General features: G+C 51.2%; 6 protein-coding genes across 6 annotated transcripts; 2 read left to right on the top strand and 4 right to left on the bottom strand.

Moving 5' to 3' along the window:
* Window positions 1-2,631: 2,631 nt before the first annotated feature.
* AtWU_03720 (uncharacterized protein) lies at window positions 2,632-4,194 on the top strand (the record flags this gene model as incomplete). Its single annotated transcript, XM_035498832.1, has 3 exons — window positions 2,632-2,862; window positions 2,925-3,032; window positions 3,094-4,194. 3 exons carry the CDS (start codon window positions 2,632-2,634, stop codon window positions 4,192-4,194), a joined length of 1,440 nt encoding a protein of 479 aa, XP_035354725.1.
* Window positions 4,195-6,637: 2,443 nt separating this feature from the next.
* AtWU_03719 (40S ribosomal protein eS24) lies at window positions 6,638-7,387 on the bottom strand (the record flags this gene model as incomplete). Its single annotated transcript, XM_035498831.1, has 3 exons — window positions 6,638-6,714; window positions 6,785-7,032; window positions 7,311-7,387. The coding sequence occupies 3 exons, from the start codon at window positions 7,385-7,387 to the stop codon at window positions 6,638-6,640; spliced, it is 402 nt and encodes a 133-aa protein (XP_035354724.1).
* A 396-nt stretch (window positions 7,388-7,783) lies between these two features.
* Window positions 7,784-9,194, top strand: AtWU_03718 (protein-lysine N-methyltransferase; the record flags this gene model as incomplete). Its single annotated transcript, XM_035498830.1, has 3 exons — window positions 7,784-8,026; window positions 8,129-8,731; window positions 9,051-9,194. 3 exons carry the CDS (start codon window positions 7,784-7,786, stop codon window positions 9,192-9,194), a joined length of 990 nt encoding a protein of 329 aa, XP_035354723.1.
* A 632-nt stretch (window positions 9,195-9,826) lies between these two features.
* AtWU_03717 (uncharacterized protein) lies at window positions 9,827-12,050 on the bottom strand (the record flags this gene model as incomplete). Its single annotated transcript, XM_035498829.1, has 2 exons — window positions 9,827-11,929; window positions 12,012-12,050. 2 exons carry the CDS (start codon window positions 12,048-12,050, stop codon window positions 9,827-9,829), a joined length of 2,142 nt encoding a protein of 713 aa, XP_035354722.1.
* Window positions 12,051-14,049: 1,999 nt separating this feature from the next.
* AtWU_03716 (putative Ran-binding protein (RanBP10)) lies at window positions 14,050-16,504 on the bottom strand (the record flags this gene model as incomplete). The annotated part of the gene is made up of 6 exons (XM_035498828.1): window positions 14,050-14,180; window positions 14,232-14,747; window positions 14,802-15,048; window positions 15,109-15,239; window positions 15,300-15,526; window positions 15,585-16,504. The coding sequence occupies 6 exons, from the start codon at window positions 16,502-16,504 to the stop codon at window positions 14,050-14,052; spliced, it is 2,172 nt and encodes a 723-aa protein (XP_035354721.1).
* A 2,108-nt stretch (window positions 16,505-18,612) lies between these two features.
* Window positions 18,613-19,474, bottom strand: AtWU_03715 (uncharacterized protein; the record flags this gene model as incomplete). The annotated part of the gene is made up of 2 exons (XM_035498827.1): window positions 18,613-18,997; window positions 19,053-19,474. The coding sequence occupies 2 exons, from the start codon at window positions 19,472-19,474 to the stop codon at window positions 18,613-18,615; spliced, it is 807 nt and encodes a 268-aa protein (XP_035354720.1).
* Window positions 19,475-20,709: the final 1,235 nt, after the last annotated feature.

Here is a 20,709-nt window from a genome sequence, read left to right as displayed (position 1 = left end):
AGAGCTTTGGAAGTAAAGGGGACCAAAGGGGGCAAAAAGGCACGAAAATTCGGACTGAACATGCTCAACCAAGAATCAACAGGTGCACCACGGGGAATTGACCCGGCTCAGCAATAGAAAGAGAAGAGATGCAATTAACGGATATCTGATGCTTTGGGATGTCCCGTTCACTGCCCCGAATCCCATCTGCTTCGCGAGTTTCACTACAGGGGCGTTGGAAAAAACGGGCGGTCTCTTGCAGCTAGATCCAACAATCGCTCCATCGTTCGATCAATGACTCGGTGCAGCTAATGCCAGCAATCCTTTGCTATCTACTAGAGACACGTGGTGTACTTTACCTAACCCGGAGCCCCTTTACAATAAGGATCGACTCAGGGCGCCGTTAGGGACCGAGGAAATAAAATGGGATTCATGATCTCCCAAGGGATCCCCTATTCGGTGGCTGGTCCTATTGCCAATGGCAGAGGAGTTGACCTAACCACTATGTGATAGTGAGGTGAAAGAAGTAAAGTGGCTATTCCACCTTTCAGCTTACGGCTAGGACTTTGTTCTCGTCATTTTCCTTTTCCTTCACTTTTAACTTTCTTTTTTCTCATTTTTTTTTATTTTGTCCCTCTGCCCTTTCAAGCTGCCCCCTAATTTCTCCGCGTTAACCTCTCGTTTATCTGTCACTATCTCATGTTCTTTGTTTTTCTCAGCTCATTTAGTTGGCTACTGATCTTGAAACATAAGATTTCGGGTCTTATCTCTGTGTGATCTGCCTTGATCGCCAACCAAAAGACACACTAACCATTTTAGCTCCGTTCGCTGATCTTGTAGCTTCCGCGATATTCATTACTTTGCAACTACCTTACAACTGACAGGTGGAAACCGTTCCGATCTGGGCCAATCGTTGTTTAGGGAACTGATGGGTTTGAGCGCCAGCAGATGCTGACACTTTGACAGCCCCTGCCAGGCAGTGAGGATATGTACCAGACCCCGTGCCCCTGAACCTCATGCATACTAAGATCTCCCATGCCCCACAGCCCTTGTCAGGCCTCGTCGGGTTCAGGAAGTACCTCACCATTCTCTTATTCGCCAGAGAGCACTTCCCTTTATTCTTTTTTTCTTTTCTGCTTTTCTCAATGAGGCCAGACTTTCCCTTTTATTGTTCGGGTCTCCATGGCAAAACCTGGAATCCAGAAGCCATGCATACTAGTGCAGATCCAGTCCCAGCCCGGTGACCGGGACACAGTTTTAAAGACGGTCCATTATATACCAGGGCTATTCTCTGGTCCAGTCTTGGCTGCTAAGCCACATTGTGATGCTTTACTGGAAAGGAAATGATCCAATCGAGCCCAGAGGGTGCTGTGATTTCTTGTAATGAGATAATGAGAATTCTAGGAAACCAAGCTTTCTGAGAAAATGGGGCGATCTCATTGGAGCACGTCCGTTTGCACTGCAAGCTCAAGCTCGGTCATGTATCCGCCTTCTCCTTTACTTGACAAGGAACCCCAATATCTAAAGTGACTCGTGGCTATGACAGTCATTCGATCCGATTCGAGACGGATGCTGTATGCCAAAAGTACTGACTAGTTTAGACGTGCAGGTCATTTAAAAAAAAGGGAAGAAGAAGAACGAGGGTTGTTTGATACCGGCGGCTGCAGCCAATAGGATTATCTTATGTCGACCATTGTCCTATCATTGGCAAATATGCACACGTTCATTGCTCCCGCAACCCCCCCGTCAGTAGGGTAGGTAGATGGGCGCATCTGAGAGGGTTCCTGCAAACGTAGCCGGCGGCTGTCTGCTCCGCGACCGCTTATTCCTGATGCCGACTTGGCCTGTCACTTTGGACGCCGTTTCTTTTATGAAAGCAGCATGTCATCATCCAAACACTGGAGTGGCGGAAACAGAAGCACCAGTGGATGGCCCATTGGGAGGTGATTGGATGAAACAACTCAGAGATCTCAGGCCTTCCCAGCTAGGCTTGATAGGTCTTGCGGTAATGACTATCAAATCAGGTCACTTGGTGCAACGTTACTTTTGTGAAACAGAACCTCTAAAACGCCGGGGTATTTTGGCCTGCCTGGTCTACTATCAGCATGCCTTGAGGGTCCTCCAACTCACAAATTCTCATTTTCTTTCTTGAATAAGAATGCAACACGGAAAATTGCATGTTACTCCCCTGGTACAACCAGAGCAAGAACAGTTAAAGTATCAAACTAGAAACCCACCTCGAATCAGGACGTGACGTTAATTCCCCTTGGAACTGGGGAAATGCTCCTGGTGAGGTGATGATCGGTCTGGAAATGTATCCCCAAGGCTAGAAGCCAACAGCAGTGGCCTTTCTCCACGCAGAAAATAAAATGGAAATTAAAACAATTGAACCCAAAAGGAAAAGGGCCAGGCCTTCTTCTAGCAGCAAGACTACGCACCACTGACACATGGACTTAAATCTGGCCTTGCTTCCGGCTAAAACCCCCCCTCATCCCTCCCGGTTTCCTTTTAAATATTTGATGGTAGACGGAACATGCTGGTCCCTATCATCCCTGATCTACCGACCTTTTTATGCTCGCAGCAAACCTTTGAGAACTCTTTTTACTCCTTAGACTTGTCTTGACTACATGTGAGTCTTGTAATAAAGAAACCATGTTTTCCTCCGCACTGAATGATCAAGCTGTGATGGCTCAATCTTACTACTCTTCCGTGGACGAGGCCGGCTTCTGTCCACAGTCCAAGCGAGACGCCTTGTCAATAGCACACTCCATACGGAGTGAATCTCATCATGACATGGTGGATAGAAGCTCTGCTTGCGTGAGCCCTAGCAGCGAGCTAGATAGCAAGAGCCGGAACTCCACCAGGCGTCGGATACAAGTGGCAGTAAGTTACTTATCTGAAGCTGAGATGCGATTGCAGAAGGGACAGACACTGATCATAACCAGTGTAACCGATGTCGGAAAAGAAAGATCAAATGTAGTGGCGACAGTGGCAATGGACATGGTTGCTCTAACTGCATCAATGCCAGAAACAAGAATTGTCAATTCTTGAGGGTATGTACTGTGTCTCCATCCGAGACCTCAGCTCTAGAGACAATTAGCTGATCAGCCATAGGTAAATTCGGAAATGATGCAGCCGAGAGCCAGCGAATGGTCCCAGATCTCAGGAGCTACTACGATGTCTCCGTCTCCAAGATCCGGTCTGTATGTACCGACGACCTCACCCAATCCTCGCATGGCCCCTTTTCCGCGGGCCTCTAGTTATGATCTCGGGTCAGCCGATCCTCATAGTGCATACCATCGACACCCCTGTGGGGTGGACCACGGGTTGCCCTACTCAGATGAGGCTTCAGTGTATTCATCTCCGTCGTCTGGGTACATCCTGCCGAGTGCTCCACCGAACATTTTCATGGAACACTGCGGACAGACATGGAACCCGAAGTTGTGGAATCAGAGTGTTCCTGTTGGCAGGAGTCCCAGTGGACCAGTATATCCAGACAGCGATGCCGACGCCGCCCTGAGTCAATCGGCGTTTTACATTCCTCACTCGACGGAAGGCCTACCGATCGTCCCAACGATGAGCTTTCCTACCGCAGAAGGGCAAGGGACGGACCGAACGCTTCCCAATCCCAGTCGGAACCAAGCTCAGATGGGGATGAACACCTTCACGACAACTGAAGAGACACTCTACGGGATACCATACGGGTACCGGACCAGCAACAGCTGGGCCCACAAGAGCGCCATGTTAAACCATGGCCGCATGCAGAGCCCAAGCGAGGCTTACAGAAGCGGTCCTATCAACCGGAGTAGATCGGCACAAGATATGATGTTTGGGTACTTGCCGTCGAATGGCAGCTCATCACCTTTAGTCGCTGCTGGTTCGTTTGCTTCTGCGTTGGATGACGCGGTTGAGACGAGCGACGGGCTTCGCGCGAGCCCCAGCGACAGCCACCAACCATCGCGGACGTTCTCGCATGACCACCTTTCCGACTACGGCTCCGATACCTATGTGTATAGCAGTAGCGAAAGGCGCGACAAAAACCACTCGCACACCGACGGGGCAGGGTCGATGTTGATGAGCGGGCTCACGTACACGCGCCCAGTGCCGGGACATCCTAGTCCTCCGCCGTTGGTTCACAGCCCAGCGTTTCGAGCAGCCACGGAGATACACCACCACACCGCCATGCCGTCGCTGAACAGTTCGAGCGAGTACTAGGGACTGAAGTGTCCATGCGTCCCGATGAACGTCCAGGGTAGTTTACAAGCTATCTATAGACCGTTAAGCGCCTTGGCAGCGCCGATCCCCAGTTGGCCACCAACAAGGGCCCTAATCCTACAAACAGCGACGTCGGCAAACAGCACCAGTTTTCAAAGCCGAGTGCTTTAATTTTGTGGCCTCTTTACATATGCCCACTGAGTGAGAGAGAAAAACAAATAACTCAAATGTTACACTACTAATCTTAGGGTCGGTTGGCTCTGTGTTTTGATTTGTTTCTGCCCCTTATTTCTGTGTTCTTTTTCAGCCGGGTGCTATTGATTACCTTGTCAGCCTGACAAGATCCCCAGGGTGGGCTGGCTGGTTATTCTTTGTTCGCAGGTGGCTCGTTGGGTTTGATAGCACATTGCTTAATTAATTGTCTCGAATTGTTTCATTATTTGTTGGGCCACGGAAAAGAGGGGGCGCCGTTGTTACTGCTACTATTGCTATTGCTGTCATAATACTTTTACTATGTTTTGATTACCCCATCCATTATTCCTGTTTTCTTTTACACTTTTACTCTTACGTTGACTGGTCTTTGTTAATGCTGCCTGGCAGCCTAATGGTTACACCCGCGTGACCTTAATATGGGAGGGAGAGAGTGGAGAGAGGAGGGAGATGTATGAAAATAATAAGGATAGCATTACTTAATCACATACATACTATTGACCTATACCAGTAGACATGCTGTGAAGTAGCCGTAGACACTCTGATAAATCACCTACAGTATCCCTTTCTCTTAAATTGACCTCTACCTATCCCATTCATCCTCCCATCCCATCCTTATCACTAAACGGAGACCCCAGCTCCAGCTCCAGCTCATCAGTAGTATGACCATCTTACTCAACTAAAGTAAACTACTTACCTGCTTAACTTAACCCTCCCCAACCCACCCTAACCTCCCAAGTGAAACCCCAATGCCCAACTCCCCACATCCACATAACATCCACATCCACATCCCCGCCAAGCCGTTACCCCAAGTATAGTACCAGACTACTACCTACAATAAGTACAGGTAGTATAGTATACTACTAACTAATAATAAACACTCGTACACAAACACTAAATTAAATCATATACTACTCCAACCCATGTAACCCCCAAACCACACCACTGGTCTCCCGGTCTCCCGGGTCCGGCTTCCGCTCGGGTGGTAAGTAGTATGATGTGTATGTGTATGTGTACCGTGTCTATGGGGTGATGTTGGGTAGGACAACGAACGGGACAAAGAAAGAGATACTACTTACGTATTTACTTACCAGGCTATCGGGGGGAGGTTGGGGGCAAATGAATACTACCTTAATCTTTTTAGGTTTTGGATGGATGGAGGTTATGTCTTACTGTGGTGGTAGATAGTGATAGTGGGCTTAGGGGGTAGTATATGTGTATGTGGGGAATCTCACTACACTACTGGTAGTATCTGATAGGGAAGTTTAATTTAATGGTGGTGGCTGGCGATATACTAGGCGCGTGGGGATAGAAAGAAGGATTGTTGGATGGCGTAAGTTGGGAGGAGGGTGTAGGCCGGATCGGATTCCTAGATTGGGATTGCCTGTCTTCGTCTTTGTCTTCTGGGATCTGGGAGGTAAATGGTACATGGGCATGTTGTTTCCGGACGGAAGATAGACCGGGGGTAGGGGAGATTATCAGCACAGACATAGGTACGTAGTGTACTGTAGTGTAGGTATCTAGTGGTTATCGGGCTGGAAGGGAAGGTCGTAAGGGTAATAACAAAAAAGGGATATATTTAATTTTAATGGACATCCATCCCGAATATCCCCGGTACGCGCGCGCGAAAGAAGTAGAAGAAAAGAAGTAAGAAAAACGACCAATCCACACTCATCACCTAGGCGTCTTGTCTTGTCATGTCTTGGGGATATGCGTGGAAAGTGAAAAATAAGTTTTTAAGAAAATCTTCCCTGATCTTTTTTTCATTCTTCATAAGAGGGAGGGGGAATCGTGATATGATAGAGGGAAAAAGAAAAGAGGAAAACGAGAAAACAAGGAAACACAGGCGGGTTATGCGGTGCCCGCCCCAATACGGTAAGTAGAATAGAGGGAGAGTTAAAAAGAAACCATGAAACGAGTTTGATGATAACGCCCTCATTCACATACACACACGACAACCACACACACCAACCCAGTGTTCCCTTCCTTTTTTTCCTTTTCCCCCTTCATATCCAGCAGGGAATAAGTAAAAAAAAAAATTGTAACAATTTTTTCCTTTCTTCATTTTTCACTTCAGGCCCGGGTCCGCATGTCGACGATCGTCTTCTTCTCCATCTTCTAATTCTTCGTCGTCGTCCGAGTAGTAAGGTATCCGATGATCCGAAAGTGAATTCGAATCCTGCAACGACCCCCCTCTCTCTCAACCGCACGGAATTCCATCGTGACGATCCGCTTAGTCCTTGTTCTTCTTGGGGCCCTTGGTCTTGGCGGTACCGCGGAACTTCTTGGAGCGGTTCTTCCGTTGCTTGCCTGTAGGGTTTGTGAGTATTGTTTCGGCGGGAATAGATTGATATCATAATTTAGGTGGGTGTAAACATACGCTGCTGTCTGCTGGGCTTCTCGACCTTTGTGCCAGCACCGATGCGAACCAGACGGTAGAGGGGCTCGAACTTCTTCAGGGCCTCCTGGGAGTCGTAGATGAGAGCGAAGCCAGTGCTCTTACCACCACCGTACTGGGTACGGAAACCGAAGACGGAGACCTGGTCCTTGTTGGACTTGTACAGGTCGGCGAGCTTGTCGCGGAGCTCGTCCTTGGAGACGTTGGCGCGGTTGGGGTGGAGGACATCCCTGTTGGAAAGAAAATCAATCATCAGCATGCCGTTTATTCCCTTGCTGGTTTGTCCCAAATCCATGTTGTCTGTCCAATATGTCCGAATTTCAATATTCGATATTGAAGCACACACACAAAATATATTATAGTATATCCTCTGAGTGTGTGCTCAAAAATCGATCATTTCCATCCGGACATATTTCCTCCTCTTATTCCTCCTCTTGTTGTATCCGTCCGTATCCTCTCTGCATTTCCTCCTTCCAAATCCTTCCAGCTCATGGTGAAGGGAGCTTACACGACCATCTGCTTGCGAGCAAGCAGGGGGTTGCGGATGAACTTGCGAGTCCGCAGGGTAACGGGAGCGTCGGCCATGGTTGCAGGTGCAGTTGACAGCGAGAATCTGCGTGCGACAGGGAGAAGCTGAAGGGCAGAAACGGGGGGGCGCGGGTTGTCGAAGTCGCTGTCAGTCGTTGGCGGGCTCGAGATGCGCTCGATTCAATTTTGGCAGAGTTTCGTTGTGCATCGCCTGTGGGCTCGGCTAGGCTACACTAGCCTGATGGGGTTAGAATATTACCCTTTGTGGGTGTATCCTTAGTAATACATACCTTACCAAATACAGTTAGAACCATCAACTAAATACAAAGTAGTTATGCTAGGGTAGCGCATTGCTTACTAACCTATCCAATCCACTAAGATAACCACTTATCAGTATCTACTATATCACTTTTTATCTCAACTACAGCGACTCACACCAATTGCACATCCAAAATGTCGCTCTCCCTCCTCACAGCCCAATACTTCCAACAACTCGACCCCCATCTCCTCACCTTCCCCGAAGACAACCACCTCCTCCACCCCACCACCCAAGAAACCATCTACAACACTCTCTTCTCCGAATCCAACGCCGCAAATGACCACCACCAACCCCTCCCCCCACCCGCCTACCGCACGCGCGTGCTCAAACGCCTCATCACAAAACTAGAATCCCTACTCTCCAACCCCGAGGAGGATGTACGCTGATCCTGATTCCATTATCCCTTGAGTATGCTTTACACTGCATACCCTACCCACCCACATCCACACTATATCTAACCCACAATTCCATATATGTAGGAAATCAACGAATCCCTCCTCGAAGAATACAGCACGCTCCTCACCCTCCCCAAGCCCTCATCAATCGAACAAGCCCAACAACTCACATACATAACCTACACCGCGCCACCAGAAGAAGACGACGACCATGACTCGGAGACTAATAATAAGAGACGAACAATCCTCACCTCCGAATCCCGCTCCGCAATCATAACAGCCGGTACAACCGGCCACCGAACATGGGAAGCCGCTCTGCATCTGGCCACGTACCTCTCCTCCACGGCAGCAGGAAAGGCCCACATCGCCGGGAAGAAGGTGCTTGAGCTCGGGGCCGGCACGGGCATGGTGTCGATGTTCTGTGCGAGGTATTTGCAGCCGGAGGTGGTGGTGGCGACGGATCGGGAGTTGGGGTTGATGAGGCAGATTAGGGACTGTGCGGGACGGAATGGGTTAGTTGGGGAGAAGGATGATGGTGGGGTGTTTAAGGGGTGGATTTGGGAGTGGGGGAGGGAGTTGTCTAGGGGGAGTGGTGAGGATGATGATGATGATGATGATGATGACGAACTGCAGCAGGTGGGAGATGGTGAGAAGGTAGAGTTTGATGTTGCGTTGGGTGCAGATTTGGTACGTTCTTCCCTTCCCTATATTTCCCTTTGCTTTGTGGTCTGTATACAATGGAAGAACAACGTGCAACTCTGGCCCGAAGCACTGGGTGCAATCGCCTAAATCGGAGCGAAATTCCCCAGCACTATCCATTCCTCTGGCTATGGTAGCCAGCAAGCTACCTCTACACCGGATGAAATGGTGTGCATCATGTCGTGTCGTGTTGTGTTATATAATGTGCTGTCGTGTCGCGTTGCACTACATACACACCTACCTACCTCCTCCTCCTCCAACCCAAAAACGAGAAAAATAAACTGACAGGTAGGTACCTCAAACCCAGATCTACGACATCGACCTCGTCCCCCTCCTGGTACAGACCGTCAAATCCCTCTTTGAGAAATACGCCGTCAAGGAATTCCTTATCTCCGCGACATTGCGCAATGAGCGGACTTTTGGAGCGTTTTTGGATGCTTGTGGTGCGTAAAACCCTTTCTCCCTTCCCCCTTCCCTTTGTTTTCGTTTTAAGTTCTATTTGTATAAGTGGGTCGGGGTGGAACTGACTGTGTTTGTAATGAGCAGAAGAGAGTGCGCTGAAGGTGGAACGGGTGCCGTTTGAGTCGCCCGCGGAGGAGCATCAAAGGGGGTTTTTTCATTCGACGGTTATTCCGATTAGGACATATAGGATTACGGCGTGATTCTATTTCGGTTGTAAGAGGGGTTGTGTATAGGTGTGTGTATGTATGTTATAGACAATAGAAAAGAGTGATGGTCTAGATAAGTGTATACTATTATTCAAAGGTTTTTGTATAATTCCATTAGAGAAAGTACTAACTACCATCTCTTCTAATGATAGTAACATAAATATTTTCTGTATGTGTATGCAATATAGACATCGCTCATGGGTATCATAATATATCTAAGGAACGCCCTCCCCTCCAAGACAGGAATGAGTGAATAAAAGAGTAAGTAATGAACCACATAGGGAATGTGTGCATACACCATAGTAGTGTATGCTGAAACCACGCTCATCAACACTATAAGGTAGTAACTGAATAGAATGACAGCACCATGATCAACAAGATACTCTCGACATTAAAACAATATACCAGTGGTGGTTCACTGGCAGTCGGCAAGACTCTCCCGGAGTAGTCCCTCGTCTACTTGCTCTGCATGCACCGATACCGGCACTCGTGATCGCGACGGAGGCCGGAATCCCAGGATCGGTCCCTTCTGGTTCACTCCCGGGTATCGGAAGCGCAGAGGAGGGGCCAGTTGAGGCCGGTGGTGTCGGCTCTTTCTAGAGGTAGAGCCAGCGGATGAGGGCCTCCGGCTGGGTGTGTTGGAAGCAGGAGCGGAAGCTGTGGCAGATGTCTCGGCGTTGGGTTCGTTGGACGAGGTGGGCGCCGTGCCCCAGTGTCCGCGGACCCAGCCGCCCACGCGTCGGCCCAAGGAGAATTTGCGGGATGAGGTGGTGGTGTCTTCGGTGTCGTTCTCAACCGGGGTTTGACTACGACTGCCTGCCACCGAGGCAAGGAGTGTTTGCGGGCTTTGGTCGGTTATCATCGCCAGCTCGCTGCCCGCTGTGACGATACTGGGAGAGATGACGGGAGGCGTGGGGAACAAGTCGGCTCTGGAGGACATGATCCGGCGGGGGATGCGGACCGGGACAGCGCTGGAGTGGAGGTCGCTCAGTCGCGAGGGACGACGACTGGGTGTGTGGATGTCCATGCCAGCCACGGAAAAGAGACTCTCGTGGGAGGCGCTGCGGCGGGGGCCGCGATAGGGCGTGGAGAACATGCCCTCCTGGACGGCAGGGGAGGCAGCCCGCTCGGACTCGGGATAGTTTGTTGATCGCCCATCTTCCCTCTCCTCCGGAATGACGGACTGCATCGGGGCTCTGCCCGCGTATTCGGCGCTGCTGCGACGCTGGAAATAATCATGAACCAGTTCGTCATCAATGCCCGGTATTGACACTCCATCGCCATCCAGCGAGCGATATGCCGCATCGATCTGCGCCTTTTTGAACCGGCCGTTTCGCAGCGGGGAAGAGAAGACCGTGCTGTCAGGGCTTGTCGGCTGGGAAGAATCGAACCCGCGGTCTACCCGGTCAAAGATGGATGACGGCTGGTATGCCGACTGTGGGGAGCTGGCCATCGATTCCGTCGCCGGCGACTGCACAGACCAACGGTGAGGAACCGTCGGAGGAATAGAGACGGAGGTTTGCGAAAGGATCGTGGAAGCGGAGGAAGACGAAGGTTTGGAGCGGTGGTTTGGTCTGAGAGGAAGGGGTGTTCCTGCAGCCGAGTGTAGCACCGTCGCACTGCCAAGGGAGCGTCTCTTCTTATTGCGACGAAAGAGTGACCCCCGCTCCTTCTTGATGGCCGGTGAGTGATAGTGGTGATGGATGTGGAATTCCTGCGACACCCGACGCGACTCCTTCGACTCCAGTTCCTGACTGAGGGTCGTGGACGGCCGGATCTCCTGGTCCTCGGGCCCCAACGGCTGGTGCGACAGAACCTGATCCCGCAGATTCTCGACTTCCTGGTTGGAGCTTTCTAGCATCTCCCGCAACTCCATGATCCCCATCTGTAGGTTGGCATTATCTTGTAGGATATCTCGGACGAAGCGGGATACCACCGTTGCGCCGCCGCGATTACGGCCCAACTCCTGGGCCGCTGCGGCACCCTTCAGTCGACCAGCGGCGCCATCAAGCTCCCGTTCCACGGTCCGCCGCCGTTCCATGCGTTGAACCAGCTCCGCATGTCGGTCCCGTTCCTCACGGGCTTCCTTCTCGATGCGATCCACCTGATCGTGCAAGTCTCGCAAGGTACATTCAGCTTGGCGCCATCGCTGGACGGCCGACTTGGAGTCCTCCTGTGCGGACTGCAGGCTCTCCTGCAGCTTGGATTGTTCCGCTTCCATTTGCGCCAGTTGCGCTTCGAGATCGGCGGCGCGAGCCGCCGAGTGCGTGAGTTTGCGCAGCTCCGCCTCAGTGCTTTCGAGGCGGGTCTCCAGCGACTTGGAGTGGGAGTCGGACTCGGCAACGGCCTTGTTGAGGCCATCGAGCTGTTCTAATAGGCCGCGATTTTCTTCAATGATGCGGGCATTCTCGGCCTGGACTTCCCGCTTCTCGCGTTCTAAATTCTCTATACTGACGAGTAACCGATGGCGGTCCTCTTCCGCCTCGGCCATGTAGGATTCATGACGGTGGAGTAGAGCCTGGAGAGCAAAGGTTAGCGATGATGAACTGCTAGTGGCTGCCGCCATGGCAGCTTTATCTGGAAAAACAGTCATGACGGACAAAAACGCAATGGGAGAGTACTGGGGACGACGCCAGCATGGAGGATGGTGGTGATGATGGCGGCGAGGAAGCCACGAAGGCATCTCCCGATCGACTGCAATCTATTGCATTCATCTTCGCGAGCCCGAGCGATGATCAAATTCCAATGGTGGGCACCGATCCATCCAAAAAAGGGAACAAAAATGTGCGGGTAGACAGGAAGTATGTGCAGCCCGACAGAAGTATGTGGGTGGGCGGGTATACAGGAGAGAGAGTATAAGGATATAGATAGATAGATAGATAGATATAGATATAAGAGGGGCGTCACGCAACACGATGAAACGGTTAAATAAAAGCCAATGGGCAGACATGCAGAAACGAGAAACCAAGGCAAGGCAAGATCCCTGGCCGGTCATCCTTATACAGCAGGGAAGTAAGAGGCCGGTTGTACGACTAGAACTCCCCCGCGGCCGGGAAAACCAGGGTGACGTCGGCGAACCATCCAACGAGCGAAGTTTAAAATGCAAAATGAATAATGCAATTAATCCACCGACGGAAAAGCACGGAGAGAAGGAAAGCGTAAGAGACGAAGAAAGTAAGAAAAAAAGTAGACTAACTAACGTACCTGGCCCAGCCTCGCGGCAGTTGCCAAATCCTTTTCGAGCCCCTCCAAGGCGACATGATTATGAAGCAAGAATGCGCAGTCATCGCGGCCACAGCAGCAACGGGGAGAAGCAGAAGAGGAACTGGTGGCCGCGTGGGAGGGAATGCAGGGCAAATGATTAGCGGCTGGTGGATCGGAATCCATGGCTGGGAGGGAAAGTAGCAGCGGCAGTAGCAGCAGGATTCTTCGGAACAGGTGGAGGAAGTTGAAGCAGAAGGTGAGTTGGCACCCCTACTAGTCGGAGCGATGAGCTGGACTGGAGACGCCAGTTCATCGAGAGACCAGAGAGGCAGTCAGTGAGAGATAGAGGAGAGAGTGTGAGAGATTAATTTTAGGCGCTGAAGTGGAGATGGTGTCTTTGCTTCAGACACAAACCAGTCACTAACTTAGTTAACTAATCATGATTTAGGGGGAAAAGGAGGAAAAGAATCCGAGGCAAGAAACTAAGGGCCCTGTCGGGCCTAGGAAGAATGCAGAGACCGAATCCTGCAGGTCCAATGGCCGATATGCACGACCGGGGGGAAGAATTGGATTGAATTGATGGGATGGAATGAGTTTCACTCGAAGAAGAATAAGTAAAGCGTAAATAATGCATTTCGCCCAGTCGATGATGTCGAACAAAACACAAAAAGATGTAATCAAGGCGGCAGCTGTGATTTAGGGCAGCTGATTGGCTCGATTGGGGAAAAGTTACCCACGGCAGCGAAGTTTATCGGTACTGCCATTACGGACATTACAGACATACAACACACTCTCTTACATACTTAGTTTCCATCTACAACAATCATCTGCTATGAGTATCAACATATGGGAGCAATTGGAAATTTTCCCTCGATACTCACATGAAGATAAAAATAACTCATTTCTGAATAATGCACTGACAACTGTTTGTTCCTTTTCCCCGATCTGATCCGGAACAGACTCCACTCCCCGATGAAAATGATACGCAGCAAGCAAAGCAAGCAAGGCAAACCAGGGAGGCTGGTCGGTGCCTGATGGATGCAGCATCCCGTGCCAGCTGGTCCGGCTGTCTCCATCCACTGCTCCATCCGGTCGCCCAATTCCATCCTCTCCTGGCTCGTTTCATCATCAGCATCAGCATCAGCCTCGTCTTCTTCATCGGAAAGCCCAGAGAGTGGACCGGTGTGCATTTGCATATTCCGCTATTCCCTACACTGTCTGCTGTCGTATGTACTACTACCTACAGCGCCCTTTTTTCCCTTCTCTCCCTTCCGAGGGAGAGGAAGGAAAGAGGCATAGCCATCCCCCCCAAAGAACTCAAACCCCTGCTGCAATCAATCCATCATGAGATGCAGGTACACAGTCTTTCTTCACATGCCACATGTAATCAAACCGTTCACATAAAATACTCCCGAGACTACCCAGATCGCCCGCTCAAAGTAGAAAGTCATTACGCACATTAATAAACGCCCCGGCGCCGCCCTCCTCGCTAATCTCGTTCACCAGCACTTCGGTCTGTTGGTAAAGTCGCTCCAGCGCGGCCGATGAGGATTTACCCAGCGACACTGCTTTCCATTAGTAACTGAATTATTATCAGTAGATTTCAATGAGCATACCGAGAATGGCCGAGTTCAACTCTTCCGCCACGGCAATTCGTCCCGCAGGGTCCAGGTAGTGACCATGCACTGACCGTCGCGCGTCTTGGTAGGCCACTAGGGAAAAGATGTCGTCCAGCATCTTCCGATCCCCACCCCGCTCCTCTGGTGGATAGTCCAGGAACAATTGCTGCCCGTACTGCACCGCCTCCGTGAGTAGCTCGTTCGATCGCGCTGTGCTCTCCGTCTCCTCCATGTCCATGCCGTCTGCCTCGTAACCATCGCCTTCCTGTAGCTGCTCGTCCAACTCCATCTCCTGGTCAAACACTGCGCTGCTGTCCGACAACCCATTCGACGACTTGCCGCGCTTCGATGGCGACGGCGACGACTCGTTGCACCGACGCATCATCTCCAGAAACTTGCGGCATCGTAGCTTGAAGTGGATCTGCGGGTAGGTCTGCAATACGTTCGCGTAGTAGGCATTAGTATACTTGAGTGCCTTGTCGATATCGCCTTCCAAGATAGCCGCGCGGATCTCTGTCGCCAATCAGTACAGGAAAAAAACAGCTACAAGGGTGTAGACAGTCATACTCTGCCGGTTGATGGCTTCAACATCTTCCTCCACCTCGTACTTCTTCAACGGTGCCTGTCGACCGTTCTCCAACGCCGTCGACTCTGCCGCTACCTCTTCGGCAAACGCTCGGGCGGTCTCGACATAGCCGTCATGAGCAAGAAACTGCGCCACCAACTCCTGCAGCAGGCCCGATTCATCCAACGGGGGTTGCAGATTGGCCGTGCTGGTCAGAGCAATCTCCGAATGGATCAACGACTTTTCTTTCTGTCCGGGATTATTAGCTACATTACAACTCAAACAAGAATAGTGCGTGGGTTGGCTTACCTTGACCATGTCATCGATATCAAACATGAAGGGCTGCTGCCCAAAGTTCACTACCAAGTGGACGGGCGGTTGCTTCTTCATGCCCACCGACGGGTAGACCTTTAGGTTTCGTAGCTCCCGGAATGCATTTCCTGGTCGTGGTTAGCTGAGGTAATACTCTCGCCATTGTGAAGCAGCCAGCATGGATGTACCTAAGAACACGCCATTCTTGGTGAAGAAAGCACATCCCGTGGAGAAATTTACACCACATCCCACAGTGTCATTAGCCCCAAACGTCGGACCGTACTGTCGTCCCTGTCCCTGACTTTCTCCGAAGAAAGACTTCCCATCATCGCCATGGTAAGCCCATGATTCCTGTTCCCATCCGGGCAGTCGTTCTACCGAGGCTTTCTTGCTCGAGAATCCGATTCCGATCATTCTATGTTCCCAGTCAGCATTCTGATGAACCATACGGGTGTAAAGTGGCCTCCGCGTACCCCTCTTTGGGTTTGGATAAGATGGTGATCTCAAAGTAGTAGATCCCGCACTGCGGGGGCATGGGATTATCTGCCCGAACGGCAGCAGCCTCATGTTCATGCTTGTTGACCGGACCAGTGTATCGGACTTCCAACCCTCCGTTTCCAAGCTCCAGGCCGGTAAATTTGTCGTCGTCGCTCCATCGGGAAGGGAGGGGTAGCAGATGGTCGTCGTCGCTGGGGGGTTCTCTTTCGATGATATCATAGGTCATGCCCCGATGGGAGGGTGCAATCCGGGGCAAGCTAGCCTGGCTGGAGGAAGTGGAGAGGTTATTCGAGGTGGAGGAGGGAATGGCGCCATCGCGCTGGGCTGCATGCTTTGCCCGACGGGCGGCATCGAGACGGGAGACATAGCGGGAGTTTTGGAGATATGAGGGGGTGAAGGAGGGTGTGGCCGAGTCGGTGAATGCACCGGGGTTGTGATAGCAAGGGTCAAAGCGGGCGAGGTTGGCAAACTTCCGAGAGTAAGGAGGAAGCGAATCGCCGGGCGACGACCTCCATGAGGAGTTCATTTGCATCTCGGCATCCACGGCGGCGGATGGCCTCAGCAGGCGGGCGTCGGGAGAGAAAGGCGGCGGCGGGGGATACGAGGCGGTGGAGGTGGAGAGGGAGGAGGGGGAGAAGGGCGAGAAAGGATGATTGTTAAAGGTGGGAGGGGAGAGAGCGGCGGTCCCCGACAGCACTGAAGCGTAAGAAGACCGACGGGGGATGGAGGAGATACTGGGGACGTTGGAGTAGTAGTTGTAAGTCGAAGGAGTGGAGGAGGAGGTGGTGGTAGTAGTGGTAGTAGCGGCAGTAGTGGAGGCAGTAGTAGTTGAGGTAGTGAGAGCAGCAGCTGCTCGTGGAGCTCCACCGGAAGGGGGAAACGATGCGTCAGTCATGGCTGCTACTTCTGCTGCTGCTGCTGCCGCTGCCGGGTACTAACTTAACGCTTGCTCTGTTAGTTTACTTAGCCAGTACTTTCAAATAATGTCTTTCATTTGTACCATTTGTATCTGCACCGTGGATTGTGATAAATTTCTGTTCGCTCGTCCCTTTTTTTTGTTTCTTGCTGATCAGCAGTTATACTCTGCACCAGAACTTCCCTCGTTCTTTGTCGTTTTCCCCGTTGCTCGCGGGTCTGGCTTTGGCTCACTGTCTCGTGGAGTATTAGTTAGTTCTGGGGCACTTCCGTAACCGGGGGAGCGTAAGTGGAGCAACATAACTCTCCCCCTAAAGGGCTGATCGATAGTAGTAGTAGAAGACGAGAGAGAGAGAGATACATACATGAAGCCAACGATCAATCCAGAAACGCGCTTCGTGCTCACTCACATCAAAACAAGCAGAAATGCCAACAAAGTGAAAACAAAAAAGAAAAACAAAAGAACGAAATCCTCACGACGGGAAAAAAAAAAGAGAAGGACAAGAACCGCGTGCAGTGAATGACCAAAAGGGCACACCTCGCGTGACCCAAGGAGAAAAGTAGAAACAGTCAGTCTTTTAGTATGACAGACAGAAACATGACGGATGGCCTGACCCGAGCCATAGTTCATATTAAATTATTATTATTATCACTAATAGAATAATCCTATTAATACAAATGAGAAAGAAAACTGCGGGGAAGAAGGGCAAGACTTCGGCTTCTGTCTCCTCCTCCTCTTCTTCTTCTTCCTCATGATCATGATCTTCCATCCACAGAGAAAGCAAAAAAAGACAGTTCCGGTAGGCATACAACAAATCCCCGGGTATAATTTACTCTTAGTTTAGCTCCTTGTCAGAAATGAGGAGAAGGGGGGAAAGAATTCTTTCCCCCTCCCTCTCTTGCCTATTCTCCCCGCGTTTCTAACCCCCCTTTGCCCTTGCATTCATTCATTCATTCATTCATTCATTCATTCATTCATTCATCATCCGTTGTGGTCCAAGAGGAATGACGACCTGCTGAGCATTTACTGATTTCCTCGTTCCCTTTCTACCTATCCATGGGACGGATTGTGGGGGAGACTCTTTCTTGATGTCAAATATTGGTATGTCTAGACTAGAACTGGGCGGGACTATGATGCCAGGGTTGTGTATGTGTAACACCCCCGGCTCTGGCGCCATGGGGGGGAAACACACCCCGGGACGGTCCAACCCACGATTCTTCCTTCGTCCGGGAGCATCCTTGGACTAGGCAATTCGTCAGTAAGTATACAGTATAGTAGATACTCACTCCATAGCTAGGATACGAAGTCTATTGCTCTACTGTATGTAGAGGTGATGGGGGCAGCACGACGAATGCTGACAGTCTTGGCTACCGGAAATCTCCCCCGTCTTTGCTTTTTAGGCGTCGTGGATGTAACATCGGCTCCTGCCACATTGTATCACCTAAATATATCCCACAGTGCAATGACGGAGGCAAGCATCCCTTGATAGTAGCCTAGAGAATAAGGCTTTCCTAGCGGGTAGTCATGGAATGGTGATTCATCCGGTTATCTACGGACATAAGACAGCTACTAGTCTAGATGAATATAGTGAGCACGTGCGGCCCTTCAGGTGCACAATCGGCCTTCAACTTCATGTGGGACAACGCAGACAATGCTGCCATTCCAGTCCATTTTGGTATTCATGTCTCGAATATGCGGCCAATCGCCGAAAAGAAGAAAATTCCCTCAACCCCTTGTCCAAGCCCATAAGCGAAATCTCTACTGATACAGAACAGTGGTAAATAGTAAAAGCAAACCGAGCAGTGAAAGCAAGCAAGCAGCTCACAGAGAAAGAGCCCATGAAATGTGCAGGATGCACCGCCACGTCCCCATGCCAGAGCCTCAAATACGTCTCTCATGCGAGTGAAGCGCTGATAAAGTCCGGTAACCGTCAAACCCAACGCCAACCCGAGTAACACGCAAGTGCAGAAACAGAAAAGCCATCACCAGGAACATCGAAGGAATAAAGGTAGTAGTGTGTCAAAAAGTAATGTACAGGAAGGACAATATGTCGTTTGTGGAGGAAGCAACAGCGGTTGCATGATTCTTCAAGCAGTCATGGCGATGACAGGAGAAGACGCTTCCGTCAGGTTAGGCGGAGCAGGAGTAAGTTCACCGTCACCAGTGCTCTTCTCGCTGGGGACGCCACTGGCACTCTGGTTGGCCTTGCTGTCGCTGTCACCAGTCTCAAGAGCCATGCCCTGAGCCTCGTCGTTCTCCTCGGACTTCAACGGACGGGGAGTACGCCAAGAAGGCAGAATCCATTGGATACCGGTAAAGCTCTTGAGCTGAAGAGGCTTACGCTCCCAGCGACGGCAAGGGGCCCCGGTGCGATCTAGAGCGCGTAGACCAGCATTGATGGCACCCAAGTTGGCCTTGGGACCGAGCTTGTGAGCGGCCACCAACTTGGCAGTGTCGACAGTGCCGTCATCACTAAGAGGCAGTTAGCAAATGCACCATAACCAATTGATCGGGTTCAAGAACATACAGTCGGGGCTTCTTCTTGGGACCCGGCTTGCCTCTCGGCTTCGGGGTGGTCTCGCCCGTCTGGTTGAGGCCCCGTTTGGTGCCCGGCTTAGGGCCCGGAACGCCTTTGCGGCGAGGTGTGTCTGCAGCCGAGGTGCCTGCGGCGGGGGTGGATGCAGCATCGGAGGCATTGTCCACGGACGAAGGAGGGAGAGGTAGTTCGGCGGACGAGGAAGCCGGGGACGAAGGCTCCTGAATCTTGACGGGCGAGTCGGTGTTGCTGACGCTACCCCGTTTGCTCTTCTTGTCCTTTCCCTCGGGCGGTGGTGTCACGAACTGGCTCAGCAGATCGGTAGACAGCTTGAGGACAACAATCCTTTTGGAAGGTCCAGATCGGCTGGAGCGACCGTTTGCGGTGGAGCTGGCAGAGCTGGCGGCCGGCATGGTGGATCGTCTCGACGTCGAGATCGTTGTTGGAGTTGATGAGATAGGTTGGGTTGCCCCTTCAGACGATGCGAAGAGGAGTTGGGAGGAGAGTAAGATGAGAAGGGACCCCCCGATCGGGTTGTTTAGGCAGAGACCACAGCCAAACGCAGGCGAAGGTGAGGTGGGTGAGGATTAATAAAGCCGCAAGACTGAGTTGGGGCGAGGAGGTGGAAGAATTAAGTGACGATCGTGACGTGGGTGTTGAGGGATTGGTTGGTGGGATGGAAGGGAACCGGATGAATGGTGGTGGTGTTAGTCGTGGGCGGCGGCGAGACTCGGTCAGAGAGAGGCGAAAGTCTGGCAGGGCTGAAGAGGGAGGCAGTGGACGTGAGGCGCTGGTGACATACTCCGGTGGTGAGGATAGGGCGGTGGTGGTGTAGGTGGAGTTGAGGGTGAGGATGATGATGGTGATGGGGAAGGAAGATGGAAGGAGGGAGAGGAGAAGAGAAGGAGGGAGACGGGGAAGGGAAGAAAGGGATGGATGGGGATGTCGAGGCGCCGAGTGGTGGTTTCATTGTGGTGTGTGTGTGTTTCTCACGCTCCTCGTCTAGGGAACGACAAGCCAGACTTTTCTGGTGCGGTCAGTCCAGGAGAGAAGCTGAAGGTCAGTTCCGACTGCCTACTGACTTGCCCTTTCGCCGCCCGCCCTTTCCGTACTTACTTCCTTACGGAACGGAGTACTTTACGGAGAAATCCCCCCATTTTACTGGGTCCGGCGCGTTACCGCCGCGTCTTCATACCGTCCGATACGCGTCTTGTTCTCTAGTAGATAAGCACTTTACTACGGTGGCAGCTAGCCAAGTTGCTTCTCTACACCCAGCAACAGAACGGTTCCTGTCTGGTCAGAAACAAGTCAAAAACACCCCCATTTGGACGGTTACCAGTACCATACCACGCGCATCACATCATCTCCTGGACTATCCGGAGCCGTATGTCCGTATGAATGCCTTCATTCAGACCCATGAAAACCATGAACTGCAATTTCTCTATGAGAGTAATAGCTACTACATCTATTCACTTCTTAAACTACTATTTGAATACACTGATACCAATCAATAAACCAACAATACAACAATACTTATATAAATAACAACTCCAACAGAATACAAGAATCCCATTCATTCACTACCAGCCACATTCTCTCATCCATATTCTTCCCAGTCCGGTCCTCTCTCCCACTCACTTCTTCCCTC

This window comes from Aspergillus tubingensis, assembly GCF_013340325.1.
Source record: "Aspergillus tubingensis WU-2223L DNA, scaffold_5, whole genome shotgun sequence".
NCBI lineage: Eukaryota > Fungi > Ascomycota > Eurotiomycetes > Eurotiales > Aspergillaceae > Aspergillus > Aspergillus tubingensis.
Note: the sequence above shows the minus strand (reverse complement) of the source record. Positions and strands in the feature narration are given on the sequence as shown.